At 39.1% G+C, this 18,216-nt stretch overlaps 2 protein-coding genes across 2 annotated transcripts; both read left to right on the plus strand.

Moving 5' to 3' along the window:
• The first annotated feature begins 1,562 nt into the window (after positions 1-1,562).
• On the plus strand, positions 1,563-5,666 carry LOC131962571 (histone-lysine N-methyltransferase PRDM9-like). The gene is made up of 3 exons (XM_059327518.1): positions 1,563-1,746; positions 2,045-2,422; positions 3,886-5,666. The coding sequence occupies exons 1-3, from the start codon at positions 1,563-1,565 to the stop codon at positions 4,644-4,646; spliced, it is 1,323 nt and encodes a 440-aa protein (XP_059183501.1). The 3' UTR covers positions 4,647-5,666.
• A 1,739-nt stretch (positions 5,667-7,405) lies between these two features.
• LOC131966420 (interferon-induced GTP-binding protein Mx-like) lies at positions 7,406-15,403 on the plus strand. The gene is made up of 12 exons (XM_059328574.1): positions 7,406-7,742; positions 9,301-9,438; positions 9,558-9,712; positions 11,909-12,047; positions 12,133-12,331; positions 12,426-12,504; positions 12,589-12,711; positions 12,803-12,944; positions 13,064-13,222; positions 13,327-13,403; positions 13,484-13,738; positions 14,875-15,403. The coding sequence occupies exons 1-12, from the start codon at positions 7,556-7,558 to the stop codon at positions 15,145-15,147; spliced, it is 1,926 nt and encodes a 641-aa protein (XP_059184557.1). The 5' UTR covers positions 7,406-7,555; the 3' UTR covers positions 15,148-15,403.
• The last annotated feature ends 2,813 nt before the right edge of the window (positions 15,404-18,216 follow it).

Consider the following 18,216-nt stretch of genomic DNA (forward strand, 5'->3'; position numbering starts at 1 on the left):
AAATGTCCTTTTTCCATTAGATTACACATGATCTTTTGCAATCTGAAAAATGGTTGACCCCTGACCTTTGACCTGTTCCCTTGGTTTCCACAGAAACAGGACTGCTCTATGAGTCTCTCTCGGGTACAATAAGGAGTAGTCTAGACAAGTTCTCTCTGTTGGTCATCAGAAACACTGACATGCTTTTCCCCCCCAGACAAGCCTTTGTTCACAACGCCAACATGCTCTCTTCACTGCCAGATAAACTGAACTACACTGTACACTGATAAACATGGTGCATGCAGAGACATAGATGGTATTTTCCAGATGCAGAATGAATTTAAGTTACAACAGTATACAGTACAAAATCTCAGCCTATAGAAAAAATGTAAACTGTAATAATGAGGCCACCTTGTGGCTGCAGTGCATCTACTCCATGGGACTGGTCTGTAGCTGTGCTCTTTAGCGCATCGCATCCAAATATAATGTGTACTAATAACTGAGAGGATTGAGAAGAATGACTGTTAATAATTGGAAGTTGGCCATGATGATACCATTGCCACATGGCTTATTGCAAGATGAGAACTTGTCGGTAGGAACATCTGTGATGATTTTGACTATCTGAATTTAGAAAGGTGACATTTGACTCCTGCAGATTGGTAAAACCTCCTATCTCGTCTGTTTTTATATATATATATATATATATATATATATATATATATATATATATATATATATATATATATATAGTGAACGAGGGATGGACCATGCCATCAAACTGTTTCATTTCAGTTAAAGTATCTGTGAATCGTAACATTAGAAGCTGCCACATTACCCTATGCTTTAAACAACATTTAGTTTGTTTTAAAGTAAAAAAATTTAATTTCATGCTTGAACTGGTGAATGTTAGGTTTCCCTTCTGACCATGTGTATTATAAAACTTGCATGCAAAATGAGAAGATTTAAAATAAATATAATTTGCCAGAATAAAAAGTAGCATCTGTTTTCTGTAAAAAAATGTAACATGTCAAATACACAACATAAATCAGGAAGGATTTAACATAAATCCATTCATAAAACACATGTAAAATTGTTTGTGGGCCACTATTACAGAAGACACAGGATTCATGAATAATTCCTATATCTTTTTTAAAAAGTGAAATGTATCATTTTAAAATGCACTTCACATACTTTATGTTGAGAATATGCTCTCAAAGTGATTATTATTAGTGTTTGCTTCGATTAATTGCAGGGAAGTGTATCATATGTCTTAAAATGTATTGTTATTTATTTCTATATATTAATGCCATTCAGTGAAATAGACACATGCTGCCTTGCAACATGCATATATTGCATGAGATGCTATGCTATATTCTCCTGCAGGTAGATAGCCCACCAGATGTCTTTAAGAATTCAAAACATTGTTTTTTATTATAGACGGACGTTTGTTTGATGGGCACCTGAAGTGAAACCACAGTGTGCAGTCTCCTGAGTGGCCAGCAGGAGGCGACAGCAGTCTGTCAGTCTGAGTACTGAAGCCGTGGACAACAAGGAAGTCACACACTGAAAGCATCCGGGCAGACATGTCCACTCTCCAGCATCTAAACTCGTTTATTTCTGAGCGGTTGTCAGCAGCGGCTGTGGAGATCTTCGGGGCGGTGGAGAAAACGCTGACACAGTGCCAGGGAGAAATCAGCCGGTCCAAGCAGGAGATAGATCACCTGAGAACACTGGTGCTCTGGCCTCAAGTCAAATTAAACAGATCAGGTGTGTGGATAGTGATTAAGACTCAGCATTCTTTAAATTTAGAGTTTTATGAGATGAGGTGTTGTGGATGAGTCTTCTGTTTTTGAGATATTGATATCAAATTATGGCTCAGTGCGAAATTGTGTCATTCATCATGATGGGCATGTTCTATAAATCCATAAAGTGTGGTTCAGATGATTTTGCATGGATTAAAACTAAGAATTAATTATACATTTTAGACCTAAATGTGACCTTAAGTTATGGATTTTTTTTGTTTGATCACCAGCTCCCTAATGCTCTCTCTTGTCCTGTCATTCAGCAGCTCATCAGGTCAGTCCTCTCCGCTGTGATAATGAGGTGTCTCCTGAGTGGTGCCATGTGGAGGAGTGGACCCCAGATGTGAGCCCGGACCACTCGAGCCCCCTGCATATTAAAGAGGAGCACGACCAGAGGGCTGATGAGCGAGGGCCGTCCTGTAGGCAGCAGTGTGATCCCACTGTGTCCCCTCAGTTTGTGAGAAGAGAAGGTCACGAGGAGCCGCCCTTACGCCTCTACGAAATATTAACTGCTGAAAAAACAGCTGATATCAAAGCTGAGCCTGCTGATGAGTTAATAACATCTCCATCGACCAGAGAGGCTGAGATCTCCTGTGGAATAGACCCAGAGGCTTCGGGACTTAAGCGAGAAACCCTGAAAGGTGAGGAGAGGACTGGATTAAAACACAGACTAGCAAAACTAAAGCTGCATTTGATTATTTTGATTCAGATAACATCTAATTTACATATTTACATACATTTAAGGTAATAAAAAACAGCTTGGTATTAATTGAATTTAATTGACTGTTTTACAGCTTCTACCCTTTTCAAATGACTGTACAAATTAAATGACTAGTGTGTAATTCACATACACTGTAAGTAGACGTATTGTGTATATATAAAGTATAACTTTACTGTAGTTAAAATCATTATAGACTATAGTCTAAAATAGTATTGTGCTGTTTATAAAATAGACATAAAAACCAACCACAAGTTTTAAAAACACAGACTATGAGGCAAAGTATCATTGGAGTAAAGTAAAAAAAAAAAAAATCAGCTTTGTTTTAACAAACATTTGTTGTCTTGCACAAAAAGACCCTAAATGAACAACTTATGCAGACTACTTGATTAGTCCAACCGAAATATTTAAAGCCAATTTGCAAGGAAAAGATTCTGTCCAAAGCTTTTTGATTCATAAAAGTGGTTGATGACTGTAACAGTGATCATTATAATTTAAAAAAAAGTACATTCTGAAAACATCACAACAGGGTTTTCAAACATACTGAAATTGATCCGAAATCCTTTCTGTCTTTAACATGACTGCTGTTTCCTCAAACCTGACAACAATTTGTTTATCTTCTTTGTTGTCAGTTGTCCTTGCAAGTCCTTTTATTTTTCAGCATGAAGAGTGTCTTTGTGGCACCGAATGCTATATTATTTGAGTGCTGAAAGGTGCAGTGAAAACACGTAGCACACTGGTTTCCCAGAAAAATAGAGACTGGTTCTTCTTTCTTGGAAAATCCATCACTCAATCTGCTTATCAGCTTTTGGACAAAGACATTTTCCAACTGAGGCTTTTGCATTAACAGCCTAGTTTGAAGGTGTTGTGTCACGTAGCCTGTACATAAGCACACAGGAATTGTAACAGTGTATCCAGCATAGGACCTATTACTCTAGGACAGCACACCCCCCAGTGGAGAAATGGGAGTACTCCATTCATTGAATTTCACACTTCATTCATTTTCACACTTTGCAGTCATCCTGCGGGCCAGGTTTGACACTTTGGTGGGCCAGTTCTGGCCCGCAGTTCATATTTTTTAACCGACTCTATTAGCGGTTTCCACTGTATATCCATGTGTGTGCTGGAGTGTAGTAAAACACTGAAAATGGTCTCTACACAGAGAAATTTGATTGTGTTTGTTGGGTAGCATGTCCATTTGGCAATGCAAAAAACTAAACTGCTTCATATTAAGTTATTGTCATGAATGTTGTTCTCATTGCATGCAATTAACCACAAGATAACACTAACAAAGGGTGAAATGAGACATAGTTATTGGTATGTTTGTGTATTAAACAAAAGGTTTTTTGTAAAATGTAGTATACTTTCACATCTTTGTCCTTGTAGATCCACTTGAGACCACTCACCATGAGCAGGAAGGGTTTGATGAGCAGCCGTACCCTGAACAAGACGAGAGCCCCTGTCCCCCTGACCATAATGACCCAGGTCCTCCTCAGATCAAAACATTTTACACCACAGAGGAAAATATAAGAGAAGCTGAAGAAGAAGGCTGCAAACTGTCTGGACTGACTAGAGTTACTCAGCCTTTCTACTCTGTCAATCCAGACAATCCTGCAGCTCAAAGTGACAATAGAGAGAATACAGAGGGTGTGACGAGTGGAGAAAGGACTAAGGAGCTCACACCAACAGGGATGCGGCAAAAGAAAAGGCGCAATTCTACCTTCCACAATGAGGAAAGGGATGGCATTGGAGTTGAAGAGGACGTAAATGATTTGATCAAGGAGAGAAGACACACTTGTCCCATCTGTGGTAAACGCTTTAAAGAGTCGGGCCATTTGAAGGATCATGTGAGAATCCACACCGGAGAGAAACCGTACCAGTGTAGGGAATGTGGCGTGAACTTCAGACAGAGTGGAGCGCTGACTTTGCACATGAGAATCCACACGGGGGAAAGGCCGTACCAGTGCACCGACTGTGGCCGGCGCTTCAATCGAAAAGGCGACATGGAGACTCACAGGGTGACACACACGGGGGAAAGACCCCATTTGTGTGTGGTGTGTGGGAAAAGCTTTAAAAGGAAGAGCAACTTAAACACACATCTGAAGATCCATGCAGAGGACCGAATGGGTTACAAGTCGTCCTTGTGATCGTTTGAAATACTGTATACACCATCCAGATAGTGACAGTATCATATAAGACAGTAATTTTTTTTATTATCTCCACAGCAAATACAGATTTGATATTTGTTTATGTTTGTTTTACATTGATGGGCCTCTAAAGTTGTTTACATTAAACTACATGCGAGACAATGTAAACAATAATTTTGCACTTACATTTTTTTCACGACTTTTGCCCTGACAAGCTGTTATGGAATCTCGGCTCATTTGATTGTTTTTTGGGAGTGCTGGCTTTCCATATTTTATTTATTTTGAGTGAGGTTGATGACTAGCATCAGGTTATGGCCCGCACGTATGACACGTCTACATGTCCAGTGAAAAAACTACAATAAACTTTTAAAAAATAAATATCTATTTTTTGAGATACCTTTACGCCTTTGGATTTCATCAGGAAATATTTTCTGTTCCACTAATCTATCTGACAGCTGTGCTGAGCAGATGAATATTTTCACATTACAAATATGAATGTGATGAACTGTTTAAATTGTCAAGCGTTGCATATTATGATAGATTTTAGCACCACAATAACAGCTACAACATTGCACATTGGTGTGTACATAATGCATCAGTAAATCAGAGGTTCACTGTGATACCAGCTATATCAAATATAAGTATATCATAGCTTTATGTTTGTGGTGCGCCTCCTCTTATAAGATTGGGTATGTGACTGAGAAGATGGTAATCACCACACCTTTAACAGGGTGTTATGACACGTATCCATAAACTTATCTGCCAAACGCCCAGCCTGACTAACTTGTTATATGTAAAACAGAAGCACACTGCTATGCACAAATACTTGTTGGTTGCCAGTGACTGCCAGCCTTAATAGTTCCAGTCTCATCACCACACCTTTAACAGGATGTCATGATGAATATCAATAAGTTTGTATAATAAATGAAAAAAACTATTCAATTAAACCTCTGTCCTTGATTTGGTCATTTAAGTACACATAGTAGATTACTACTACTGATCTAGCTGGATTACCTGCTAACATATTGTTCCTTTGTACCTCATACTGTTAATTACTCATGACTGTCACAGCTGAGCAAGTTTTTGAACATTACACAATCACAGTGAGTTGAACATATCATTTTCTAATGAGTCACATTTGACATATATATTTAAAAACAAAAATCAGTTTAAACTCAAGATGTATTGTCTTTGTACAATTTTCTTTAACTATTTGTCAAAAAGGATTAAGAGATGATCAGATTCTGTTTTATTCAGATTTTAGACGATGTCCCAATTTTGTGGGAATCTGGGTTGTATAATAAAGGCTAAATGAGTTACTAATGCTTTGTAGATCAGTTATAAGAAATCAATATAAATAACTGTTGGGTTGCCAGTTTGTGTCCTTTGGATATTTTTATCCTCCTGCAGCATTTGCTTTGTCTTTTTAGCTCCTTAGTTCATCAGGTTGACTCCTCCAATGGACCGTGACCTCTGATCTTCTGGGAACCGTATTCTCCACAGTATCTGGATCAAAATCCACCTCAGAACAACTGATAAAAATAGATTGATTGACAAAATATTTAAATTTATGTTTTATGCCTCGTGTCACTTATATTTTGCCACTATAATTTTCAAGTCATAATTATAGTGGGATTTGTTATCTATTTGACTTAAAAATCTGTTTACCTTAAATTAACAATAGATGACCTAAAGTATTGACCCTGGGCTGGCTTTAGGCTCATTCATAAAGGCTCAAAACTAAAGCTAAACTATCCACCAAATTTGTGACGAGAGGAACTGGTGTATTCATGAAATTTTGTACTAGAGAAATGAAAGACAGGGAAATGAAAAGCTGCAACCATCTTTGTGAAACGCCCATTAGCCTGACTAACCTGTTATGCTATGTTATGCGTAAAACAAAAGCACACTGCTCTCCATATATACACACATTTGTTGGGGTCCAATGACCGCCAGCCTTAATACTTCCAGACTCTGTTAACATATTGCTGAATTAAACAGATCTTGGTTCTCTTTTACACAGATCAGTCACAATAGTTTAGTTCAGTTCAAACTGAAACAAGGCACCGACTCACTGAGGGGTTGATCTGAAAATAAGGTGGGTTTTATTTGAGGAAATAAAAAACTTTTGGCTGCTGAGAAAGAAAAGCATGCAGATTAATGGTGAATATAGTTGTAAGCCAGATATAAATGATAATAGTCTTATATTAAAGGATAGGTTTTACACAATAAAAATATATTCAAATAATAACTGTCATGCTCAATGTTGTGGAAAATATATCAGTTTAAATTAAAATTGTTGGGATTGGTTTTACAATTAGTTTGCATGATTTTACGTTGTCATTTGGCTCATGAATGTTGTGTTTTTCTTACCTAAATTAAGGCCATTTTCACCATAAATTGATGCAAAAAGGCACAATTTAGAGCATAAAAATCCATTAGAATGCAGGAATAAAAGACTAACGCTCAAACCTACCTGGGGGGAGGACCACCAGACCTTAATATGTGTCCTCATCAATGTCGAATTTGAACCAGCACCCATGTTATGCATGTTTGTTTTAAATACATCTATTTTAATATCCCTTCGACAGAGTTTCAGAAGGTTTTTGTTCCAGGAATATATTTATTTGAATATCAGCAAAAATCACCTTTTATGAATTGGTACCCCTGCACATATAACATCCTCTGCACGTCCCCGGTTGGAAGAACATCGCTGGTTTGCTGTTTGTCCCATAAAAGAAAGGAACGAAACCTAACTTAACTTTCGTTTCCTCTCAGCGCTGCATCCCTGAACCATCCACTGCTGTCGCAGTCGCACTCAAGTTTCTCTCATCCGAGCAGCTGGTGGACTCGCTACGAACAAAACAAATTTAGCTTAATTAATTTACAGTAGACAATAAGTCGTCATCATGAGCACTCTGAACCAACAGTATGAGGAGAGGGTGCGTCCCTGCATTGACCTCATTGACTCTCTCCGCTCTCTGGGAGTAGAGAAGGACCTGGCGCTGCCTGCTATCGCCGTCATTGGAGACCAAAGCTCGGGGAAGAGCTCCGTGCTGGAGGCGCTGTCAGGGGTGGCTCTGCCAAGAGGAAGTGGTAAGCTACAGTCACTGAGACTATCAGCTAACTCCATAATGGCTACAATGACAGATGGACAACATTTAAGGTTGTGTGTTGACTTTACACAAAATATAGGATGGTGGTTAAGTCGAACAGTCGTAAGAATTTGAAACTCAATCTCAGTCCTATGATATAATCGTTTGCCATTCCGCTACCTTGGGACAACTACTGTAAGCTATTTTATTGAGTGTGAGCAATTTTGTTTAGTTCTAAGCTGTTTTGTGGTGTTGCTCTTTAGCGAAATGCTCTAAGATGAGCTCTTATTGTGAAAGAAGAGAACGGAAGTAGTGACGCTGTAACGCACTTGCGGACTATTATCTTATTACCTTCATAAGTATGGGCGCGGCTCATGTCCTGAGCTCATGTCCTGAACTCATATGCCACTCATATACTCTTACACTCTGTTGCCACATGATTGCCACACAAGTTAGTCAAGACGTTTTTTTTTTTTTTTTAAGGAAATGAAAGATAGGAAACAAGGGTTGACATTGTCAAAAGTTATATCCACAAACTCTTGGTCAAGCCTACATTATTCTTCCTCCTAACAAAATGATAATCATAGTAAACCATGTTCGAAATTAATCTGGAGTACAATGAATGAAGCCTAATTTCAATTATAGAATAAAGAGGGATAAGTGCCATACAGCTTAAAAAAAATCTGCTGGTGATCGCCCCATGTGGCCAATATTACAAAATTATTTTTGGAGATGTTTTGTCAGCACACCAACATCTACAGAATGACTAGAAGCTAATCAAGCAGATTTATTTTTAAAATATTAAAGAACTTAAAAAGATTTTAAAATATTTCTGATAGTACTAGAGATGTCGGTTGCAGTGGCTAACTTGTGTTAAGACTTGCGGTGAGGGCAGTAGTTTGGAGTTATTATGCTTCAATAATTTATTACAAAGAAGATAAAATACAGCAAAGCCTGCCGACTGCAGCACAGCATAAAAGTTCTGGTCCATATTAAAAGGTATTGGTATAATAATATAATCTAATATAATCTAAATCACAATATAATCTAAACAGTTTCCTTAAATGATTAAAGGTAATAAAGTAAATTTAAAAAAATGCCTTGACAGTATTCTGAAATCCTGTAAAAAATCTGTGTCGAATCACTTGTTCCTTAATCCATGGCATCTATCCACCAAATAACTAAGAAACACCTAAAACAGGTAAAAGAATTGACCATATTATTTTCAGATATACACTCACCAGCCAATTTATTAGCTACAAAGTGTATCTAGATAGAGAGATAGTCTTCTGCAGACCTTGGTTATCTGAGTTACTATTACCTTTTCTATCATCTTGAACCAATTTGGTCTTTCTTTTCTGACCTCTGGCGTCATTTGGCCCAGAGAACTGCCACTCACTGGATATTTTCTTTTTTTCCTTGACCATTCTCTGTTAACTAGTGTGAATAATTTAAAATCCAACATTTGAGACTGAGATATCTTGTTGCTTTTCACCATTTCACCAAGTATACCAGATTTCAATTTGACTTTTACTCTCTTTTTGTCTCTTACAATTCAGGCATTGTGACAAGATGTCCTCTGGAACTGAAGATGAAGAGAAATAAAGAAGGAGAGGAGTGGTACGGATATATAAGCTACGAGGGCCATGAGGAGGAGATAAAAGACCCTGCAGTTGTCGAGAAAAAGATTCACGATGGTACAGACAGCAATATCACTATCAGAAGCTTGAAAGGATGTTAAAAATATAGATTTTTTTCTTTTTGTGATCAAGACTTCCATTCTTTGTAATGAATATACATCATGTTATCTCTCTAGCTCAGAATAGAATAGCTGGGAAAGGTGCAGGGATCAGTGACAAACTCATCAGTCTGGAGATCGGTTCTCCTGATGTACCAGACCTGACCCTCATTGACCTGCCTGGCATCGCCAGAGTGGCTGTACATGGACAACCAGAGGACATTGGAGAGCAGGTATGCTAGTTCAGCACAGTAGTTTGTTTTAAAGTAAAATATCACACAGCATGTGTAGTTTGCTTGCTACATTATATCATCAATGTATCGTGTATAGACAGGTTTCTTGTGTACAAACCTATTTATACAGTCCAAACAAACAAACAAAGGTACAAACAGTACTGGGTGCGTGCAGCCAGGGGGCAAATGCATAGGAAAAGAGAGAGTTTCTGCTGCCTGAAAAATTTAAAACTGCTTTACCCTTCTGACTGGCAGGTGACGCTCCACTATGTGCGCACTGATGACAGTAAGTTTGGCGCATCAAGACTTTTAACGGAGTTTAACAGTTATGGACAGGCTGGCTAATTGTCATAGTCAATTGATTGGCACAGCAACGCATTAGGCTTGCTCTTGTTACTGTTCAGTTATTTTTACCAGTTCAACACATTCAGCACATTCCTGTGCCTTCTCATAATTACATGTTGGTCCGTCCATGTTAGTGTTTTGAAGCTGGTTTGCTGTTATCTGTGTCAGCATGATAAGTTGTTGGTAGATTTGGAGGTGATATGCGCACTAGATGTTACAGTGAGGGATATGACATCAGTGAGGACCAAGGTTATTATAGTTAACGAAAACTAACGAAATAACGAAAACTAGAATTGAAAAAACATTTTCGTTAACTGAAATAAAAATTAAAACGAGAGTTTTTAAAAAAACGATAACTAACTGAAACTGTATTTTGTGATTACAAAACTAACGGAAATTATAGTGAAAATGTCCTTCGTTTTCGTCTTTGTCAACTTTTTTCATACGTAAACCTTTTTGGTTGATATGAAATCTATTTAATCTATTTGGTTTTATGACTTAATAAACGTATTGGGGCTGAGATGGATCAGACAAAGGAAATAAAGGAAACATTTATTGTGACCTTATTGAATCTGGCACCCAACATATACCCCATTACAAAAAAAACTAAAACTGACACTAAAACTAATAAAAACTAAACTAAAACTAAGCATTTTCAAAAAATAAAAACTAATTAAAACTAGCAAACTCACTCTAAAAACGAATTAAAACTAACTGAATTTGAAAACTAAAATTGAAAACAAAATTAAAACTAAAATTAATGAAATATCCAAAACTATTATAACCTTGGTGAGGACAGTGTTAAATGTGCTGGTAGGAAATTTCTGTCTTTGTGGGGTAATGTGCCAAAATCTTTTTTTTGGATTTGTACACATTTGTTTCCTGAGCATTAGTAGAACACCATTTTACAGTGAGCAGTGGTGTTTCCATTGGACTGTTAATGTGTGTGTGTTCTGCAGGCCTATGGGCATGTTTTGTTGTACTGTATGTTATTGCATTTATATTAAACACAAATAGTTCTTCTTCACTCCTTGGTGTTTCTCTATTACACTGGCCTTTAGTGCTTGTTTTCTGTTCCTGGCCAACCACCACAATGTCTGGTTGATTAACCTGCTTGTCAGTCCAGAACTTGAGGTTCCACAGGATTTTAGCTCTGCTTTTCTCAACCACCTTTTGTTGTGTCTCCTATTTGGAAATGGGAAACTCCTGTCTGTATTCAGTACAGATGTTTCTGTTCTATGGCAACCACTTGGTTGGCCACTTGGCCAGCTAGGGTCTAACACCCTGCTATGATGATCAGAACCTCTGTGTCTGCCTGCTCATTTAGCTTTTTCTAGCCACTGGTAAGATTTTTGCCTCATTCAGCAGCTCATCCAGCCTTCTTGCGCATGTACATGTAGATGATCCTGTTTCATCCTGGATAGTGCTGTACTTCTGATGGCCAGTTTCATGTTCCAGCTGGGTATCTGATGACTTTTCCCATGGAGCTGTCTCCTCAGGGCCGGCCTCACTCTCTGTGGGTATAGGCTGTAGCTGACTTTGTTTCTTCCTTTTCATGGTTTCCATTCACCTGTGGGATACCCAGGTACTTGTGATGTCCTGTATGTCTGTTATCCTGCCATATGGTAATACCTCTTTTTGCCACCATTTGACTGCACTTGTACTGTTCAAATAACGTCCCAATGTCTTCACTTTAGATGCTGGTGAGGTGGATTAATAAGTCGGTGCCCTGCTCATTCCTGGCATTGACGTTGCTAGCTCGTTGTCATCCATGTATAGGGGGTGGCTGATAGTATTTTCAGTTTATATTTTTATAATTATTTTTCATATAATGTGATTGAATTCTTTCAGATAAAGGGACTGATCCAGAAGTTCATCAAAAAGCAGGAAACCATCAGCTTGGTGGTTGTTCCATGCAACGTGGACATAGCAACCACTGAGGCTTTGAAGATGGCACAGGAGGTGGATCCTGGTGGAGAGAGGACTCTGGGTAAATAGATTGAATTCTTAAGAAAGGTTACCAGCTCTCTGGTCACTCAAACTTTAATTTACTAAGTGGACTCTCTCTTTCTCAGGTATCTTGACCAAGCCTGACCTGGTGGACAAAGGAACAGAAGAGACAGTGGTTGCAGTTGTCCATAATGAAATCATTCCCCTGAAGAAGGGCTACATGATCGTCAGGTGCAGGGGTCAGAAGGAGATCAAAGACAAGATGTCCCTTAGTGAAGCGATAGAACGAGAGAAAGTCTTCTTCAGGGATAATCTGCATTTCCAGTAAATTTATTCTTTTAATATAATTATGGAAACAATGATATTCAGTTTGACAGGTTGTGGAGCTCTGCTCTGTAACATTTTGTTTTTCCTGTAGGATTCTGTTCGAGGAAGGTTATGCCACCATTCCTAAACTGGCGGAAAATCTTACCCTTGAGCTGGTGCATCATATCAAGGTATACTTCTCAGTGCCTCACCTCAATGGTTCATCGCACTCTAACCACTTCTGTCGTTAAAGGTTTGCCACATTTAATTTGTAGGCATCTCTTCCTCGACTAGAAGAGCAGATAGAGAAGAAACTAGCACGTACTCAGGCAGAGCTGGACAAATATGGTGCAGGACCCCCTCCTGATGCAGCTGAACGTCTCAGCTTTCTCATTGACGTGAGTTTGCCAGCCTATACTTACAGAATTCTGCACGTTTGATTTGAGCTTCTTAACGTCTCTGTTTTTTTCTGAACCTGTAATGTTTTAGAGAGTGACAGCGTTTACACAGGATGCCATCAGCCTCACCACAGGGGAGGAGCTCAAATTTGGAGGCAGAGCAAACATCTTTGCCACACTCAGAAAAGAGTTTGCTGTCTGGAAAGAAATCATTGAGCGCTCTGGAGTAACATGTGAGTGCATTACCAGCTTTGTCATTACATAACTTTGAATGTGTTTAACTAATATGTAAAGGATTGAGCAAGATAGTCAAATATCGTTGTTGTTGACTATCTTACTTGTTGTTGACTAGTCAACTGGAATATTGAGAAAGAGGTGGCTCAGTATGAGCGAAAGTACCGTGGAAGAGAACTACCGGGCTTCATCAACTACAAGACCTTTGAAGGCATGGTCAAGGAGCAGATCAAACAGCTGGAAGAACCAGCTGTCATGAAACTCAGGGAAGTGGCAGGCAAGTCTTACACTATCGTGATGCTGCAGTGATTGCAGGCCACTGGAACATGTACATTCTTATTCGATCTTGTTTTGTCTGTATTGATTTGTTTTCTTCTTTAGAAATCGTGAAGAAAGAGCTGTTTATGTTGGCAAAGAGCAGCCTTGTTGGACTTCCTAACCTCATCAGAACAGCTCAGGTATCATTTTCATTGGCCATTGCTACTGCAAGCATGTATACATTGTAGAATATTAACCGCTGAATGTTTATGTCCTTTAGATGAAGATTGAAGCCATCAGAAAGGAGAAGGAGATTGAAGCGGAGTCCATGCTGAGGACTCAGTTTAAGATGGAGTTGATCGTTTACACTCAGGACAGCACATACAGCAAGAAGTTAGGGAAGAGGAAGAGGGAAGCTGAAGCTGCATTTTTGAATTCTACACTAGTGAAGACAAGCACCAGCAGCACTGCGAGCAATAATGACACTGGGGCCACCCTGAAAGAGATGATTAAGCACCTTAAATCATATTACCAAGTAAGTGCAATTTACATGGTGTAGATTTTAATTTTGTGCCTTTCTTACAGCAGGCACATTTTACATTCTGTATTGACCTCAGTATTTACCAACAAGTCACAAACTTCCTTTAAGCTCCATTATCCAGAATACAACAGTGAATACATCTCAGGGCAGGGTTCTCTCTGCATAATAACGGTGGAAAATGATGTATAAAGGTCCACTTGGGAGAGAGTAGTGAGTGAGAAAGTATTGTTTTCTAACAGCAGTTTACAGGATTTTTATTCATTTATTCAGCTTTATTGGTAATACCCCAGTGTAGTTAAATCAATCTATTCTATTTTTGCCTTTTAAATCCACTTGAAACTGTTGCTCAGTACTCTTGAGACTTCTCAGTACTTTTCATTTTTCAAAATTTGATTCACTCAGAAGTCTACAAAAACGGGCTTTACCATTTAGTTACTTTATTTATTGACTATTTATTTAATTACCATAAAACATGCGAAATCATGATATATATGGTTATGAAGATATGAAATGACCTGTATGGGGAGAAAAGATTTTGGCCATATTGCTCAATCCTATTACGAAGTAATTAAAATGCCCTCATATGTAAAAATATATATATATATATATAAATAAATAAATAAAATAATAAAGTCAGATTATTCCATGCTGAATGTTGCACTATACAAGAAGAGCTAACACGGTTGCATTAGATGTGCAAGAGAGAAATGGGTGTAATCAGGTAAATAAAGGTTGGAAATCAAAGGAGGGTTGAATCAATTGGTTGTAGATACTTGAAGGGGCTTCTTTGGTTCATACTGACTGGTCGGGAGTCCTAGGTATTTAACCTCTGTTGGGTCATTGACTTGTTTTTTTCGTGAACTTGCTCACTGTTATAACCAATGAATGCAATTTAGATACATTCAGCAGCTAATGTTACACTGCAGTGATCAGATGGTTTTCACATATGAGGACATTTGACTTAGTTTATCTCTTGGTGTATATGGTTCTCCAATAAGAAACTACAAAAGTACTGAAGCATATCAATTTCTCCAAGACACTGTCAACATGCGTTTTGTGTGCTGACTGGCTGCGCTCTCATGCTTTGTAACATAAACAGATTCAGCCCTTTCTCTCCCTCTGAACCACAGATTGCCGGCCAGCGTCTGGCTGACCAGGTCCCGATGGTGATCCGCTACCAGATGTTGCAGGAGTCTGCCATCGAGCTGCAGAGGGAGATGCTGAAGATGCTTCAGGAGAAGGAGAAAACAGAGGCCCTGCTTGAAGAGGACTCTAGCATAAAAACCAAGAGAGTCGAACTTCAGAAACGCCACAAGCGCCTTTCGAGGGCACGGATTCTGTTGACCGACTTTAGTATGAACATATACAACTTCAGCGCAACACAACAGAAGTGCAAACCATAAAACCAACCAGGTTATGGATAGAAGAAGAAGCTGCATATATATTCTATGCATTTATTTTGTTGGGGGAGTAATAAGCTTATAAATATGAAGTTAAACTGGTTGATTAGTTAGGTGCCAATGATGTTAGCTGCTGGGCAAAATACCATTTTAGTCCAGAACTGTTAAACCATGTGTCATAGATTGAAATGTATACATAATATGTACTTTGATGTGAATCTAAAAACTGTAAACCTCTCTTGTATTAAATATAAATTGTTTTACAGAGTGTTTGGGTACATACTCTCTCCCTAGGCCACCTCTCCCATTGACAGCAGCACCAGAAGCTGCTGCTGGCGGAAATATGTACACTTAAGGAGCCACACTAGCTATGTGCCTCTATTCGTTCTGAATGTTATTAGCCTTTTTTTCTTTAAAAAAAAAAAAATTGAGTTTACCTCTCTATACATGCAGTCAGCACACTATGAACATTTGAAGGCAGGAGGTCTCTGTTTTTTGGCTCTCGAGTTCCTTTTTCTATTTTCATTGTACATGGCAGGTTGGACAATGGAACAAGCTGACTAATGAAATGAATGAAAAACAAAAATCACAAAACTGACTTATATACGGAGCCCCAGACATGACATGGATAAAAAAAAAAAAATTAGATTGTGGCCACAATATAGCTATAAAGTGCGCACGAAATATTAATTCGTGGGAAGGAAATAAGTATAACGTGCGCACAAAATACTAATTTGTGGCCACGAAGTAGGTATAATGTGCGCACGAAATACTAATTAATAATAATAGCATTGTTGGACAGCTGGGTACGCAAATCGAGCGCACCTTCTCTACTCTAGGAACTGCAATAGCATACGTGATGTGCTTAAGGTGAGTGTCTTTTCTTATTCTGTTCAATATCTTGTTATCCCGCATTTAGGCAATTTAATTAGGCCTATGTTTGATACTTTGTTACAACGTCTAGCCTATCTGCTGACATCTCACCCGACTCACAGACGTGTTATCCTCATTCTGTTATTACACTTTGTTTTGAGAGTTTCAGCTTGAAATCAGCTAAAACAGTGCCTTTCACTGATCATCTCCTTTGAAAGTAGCATCGTGTGTCAGACTCTCAGCTGAGGGAACACACAGGCAATATGAGCCGCAGCGTTTAATGATGCCACCGAACGAAGCCGTGCAGTTACAGTAGCGCTTACTGTATGTATCGCGTTGCCGAGGGAACCCATAGCCTATCAGTGACCAGAATCTAGTTTGTATTGATTTGCAGGTTGTTGTTGCTCAGCTGATTCAAACATTATGTGGCGGGAGCGGGTGTGAGTGTGTTTGTGTATGCGTGTATGTGTAATGTGAGTTGCCAACAACGCCACCTGGGATTCTAACCCAGGAAATTGCCCTACAAAGGCCAACACAGGTCCGGAATCATACACGGGCCAGAGGTTGTGGTTTCAAAGTAAATCAATTTTATTTAACAAAATTATTAAAATAACTAAAATAAGCATGTTGCAAGGTGGAACAAGTGCACCCAGATGGGGCAACCACAATGGCGGGGGAAAACAAAAGATACCAATCAGGGCTGGGCTTACCACGGCGGCAGGGAACTCAAAAGGGGATAAATGCAAACTAAACCACCAGTGCACTGCAACCAAACTGTGTCAAACACCACCACCAGGGGAAGGCTGCCGCTCGCTTGGACCCAGCACCTATAGTAAAATAAGGAAAACACAAATTAATATCAGGCACAGTGTAGGGACATCTGGGGCATCTCAGTTAAAAGAGCCAAAGGGGTAACACAATTAACAGAATAGAAATATAAAAGGCTCTAAACAAATTAACAAAAGAACACAATCCTAATATAACCCAACTTAGGCTAAATAGAAACAAATCAAAAATGAAACAAATATACTTATCAACGTAATATGAGAAAAATAACCCAAACTATTATTAATCAAACCCTAAACAGAAACACAGCTAATTAAACAAACGAAATATTTACTCTTTGAAATTAATATTGACTTATGAAAAATTAAAAAGACAGGCGACAGGCGAGCCAAACTTGGCTTTAACTTGTCTGAAGCTCGTCCACAAAGGACCGAAACTGTGAACACGTGGAGTGACCCGAGACAGTGGAGCTTCTCAGTCCACACTTAGAGCCAGGACAGCAGCAGACCTCGTCGTGGTGGCCGATGACCGGATACACACCAGGACGCCAAACGGATAAGTGCAGAACTAGGAGAGTGGGAGACGCTGGTTACAGCGCCCCGCTGTACAGCGACAAAGAGAGAGAGTGTCACAACTAGCGCACTGAGAGACAAACTGCAACAGCAGACAGTTAAGAGCAGCCTACCTCTGAGCTCTACTGCACCCAAGCACGCGCTCCGACCGAACTGCTTCCCCCCTCCGGCTCACCGTCGCTCCATGCCTCTGCAACGGAGCGGGAGGATGAAGCCCCAGGGCCAAATAAAAGTAACAATACGGCAGTTAGGACGGGATGCCTACCTTAATGTTGCGCCGAGGAGACACGGACATGCACACACACCAGACGCGCCGCAGTGTAGAATCAGAAAAGGGAGAGTGGTGACCAACACACCTGTTTTAATCACACCCACACACCGCGCCCCGCCCCAATTAACCTGCACACAGCTGGCACAGCGTCATGCAGTGACCAGGAGGGAAATGGCTCACCCGGTCACAATTATATTCAAGAACTGACTTTAGCTCTGACACTGTCCCAGATATTATCTGTGGTAAAAATAGATTGAGCAATTGTCTAATCAGTTTTCTATGAGCTGTCATATTGGACTTCAGCAAATCAGGACCAAGCATAAAAACATCATCAAAGTGTTGACATAATGGTTTAAAGCAATTATAGCACATTTCATATGCAGGTAAGCGTCAGACTGATCAATAATATAGTGAACTTTTAATCTTCTGTGATTTTATTGAAGGACAAATGTCCAGAGAACACTACAGACACCTTCAGTAGTTCAGTCAGAGTTAATTCGTGGCCACAAAATACTAATACAATTTAATTTTTTTTTTACTATGTCATGTCTGGGGCTCCGTACTTATATC

The sequence above is a fragment of the Centropristis striata genome, chromosome 3 (genome assembly GCF_030273125.1).
Source record: "Centropristis striata isolate RG_2023a ecotype Rhode Island chromosome 3, C.striata_1.0, whole genome shotgun sequence".
Taxonomy (NCBI): Eukaryota; Metazoa; Chordata; class Actinopteri; order Perciformes; family Serranidae; genus Centropristis; species Centropristis striata.

What these genes read in the sequence shown, in the direction of transcription:
- LOC131962571 (XM_059327518.1), top strand. Translation starts at nt 1,563, where the DNA reads ATGTCCACTCTCCAGCATCTAAACTCGTTTATTTCTGAGCGGTTGTCA. An exon ending in AGTCAAATTAAACAGATCAG is followed by an intron (nt 1,747 to 2,044) that starts GTGTGTGGATAG and finishes CCTGTCATTCAG; the next exon opens with CAGCTCATCAGGTCAGTCCT. An exon ending in TAAGCGAGAAACCCTGAAAG is followed by an intron (nt 2,423 to 3,885) that starts GTGAGGAGAGGA and finishes TTGTCCTTGTAG; the next exon opens with ATCCACTTGAGACCACTCAC.
- LOC131966420 (XM_059328574.1), top strand. Translation starts at nt 7,556, where the DNA reads ATGAGCACTCTGAACCAACAGTATGAGGAGAGGGTGCGTCCCTGCATT. An exon ending in TGGTGGAGAGAGGACTCTGG is followed by an intron (nt 12,048 to 12,132) that starts GTAAATAGATTG and finishes TCTCTTTCTCAG; the next exon opens with GTATCTTGACCAAGCCTGAC. An exon ending in AGCTGGTGCATCATATCAAG is followed by an intron (nt 12,505 to 12,588) that starts GTATACTTCTCA and finishes TTTAATTTGTAG; the next exon opens with GCATCTCTTCCTCGACTAGA.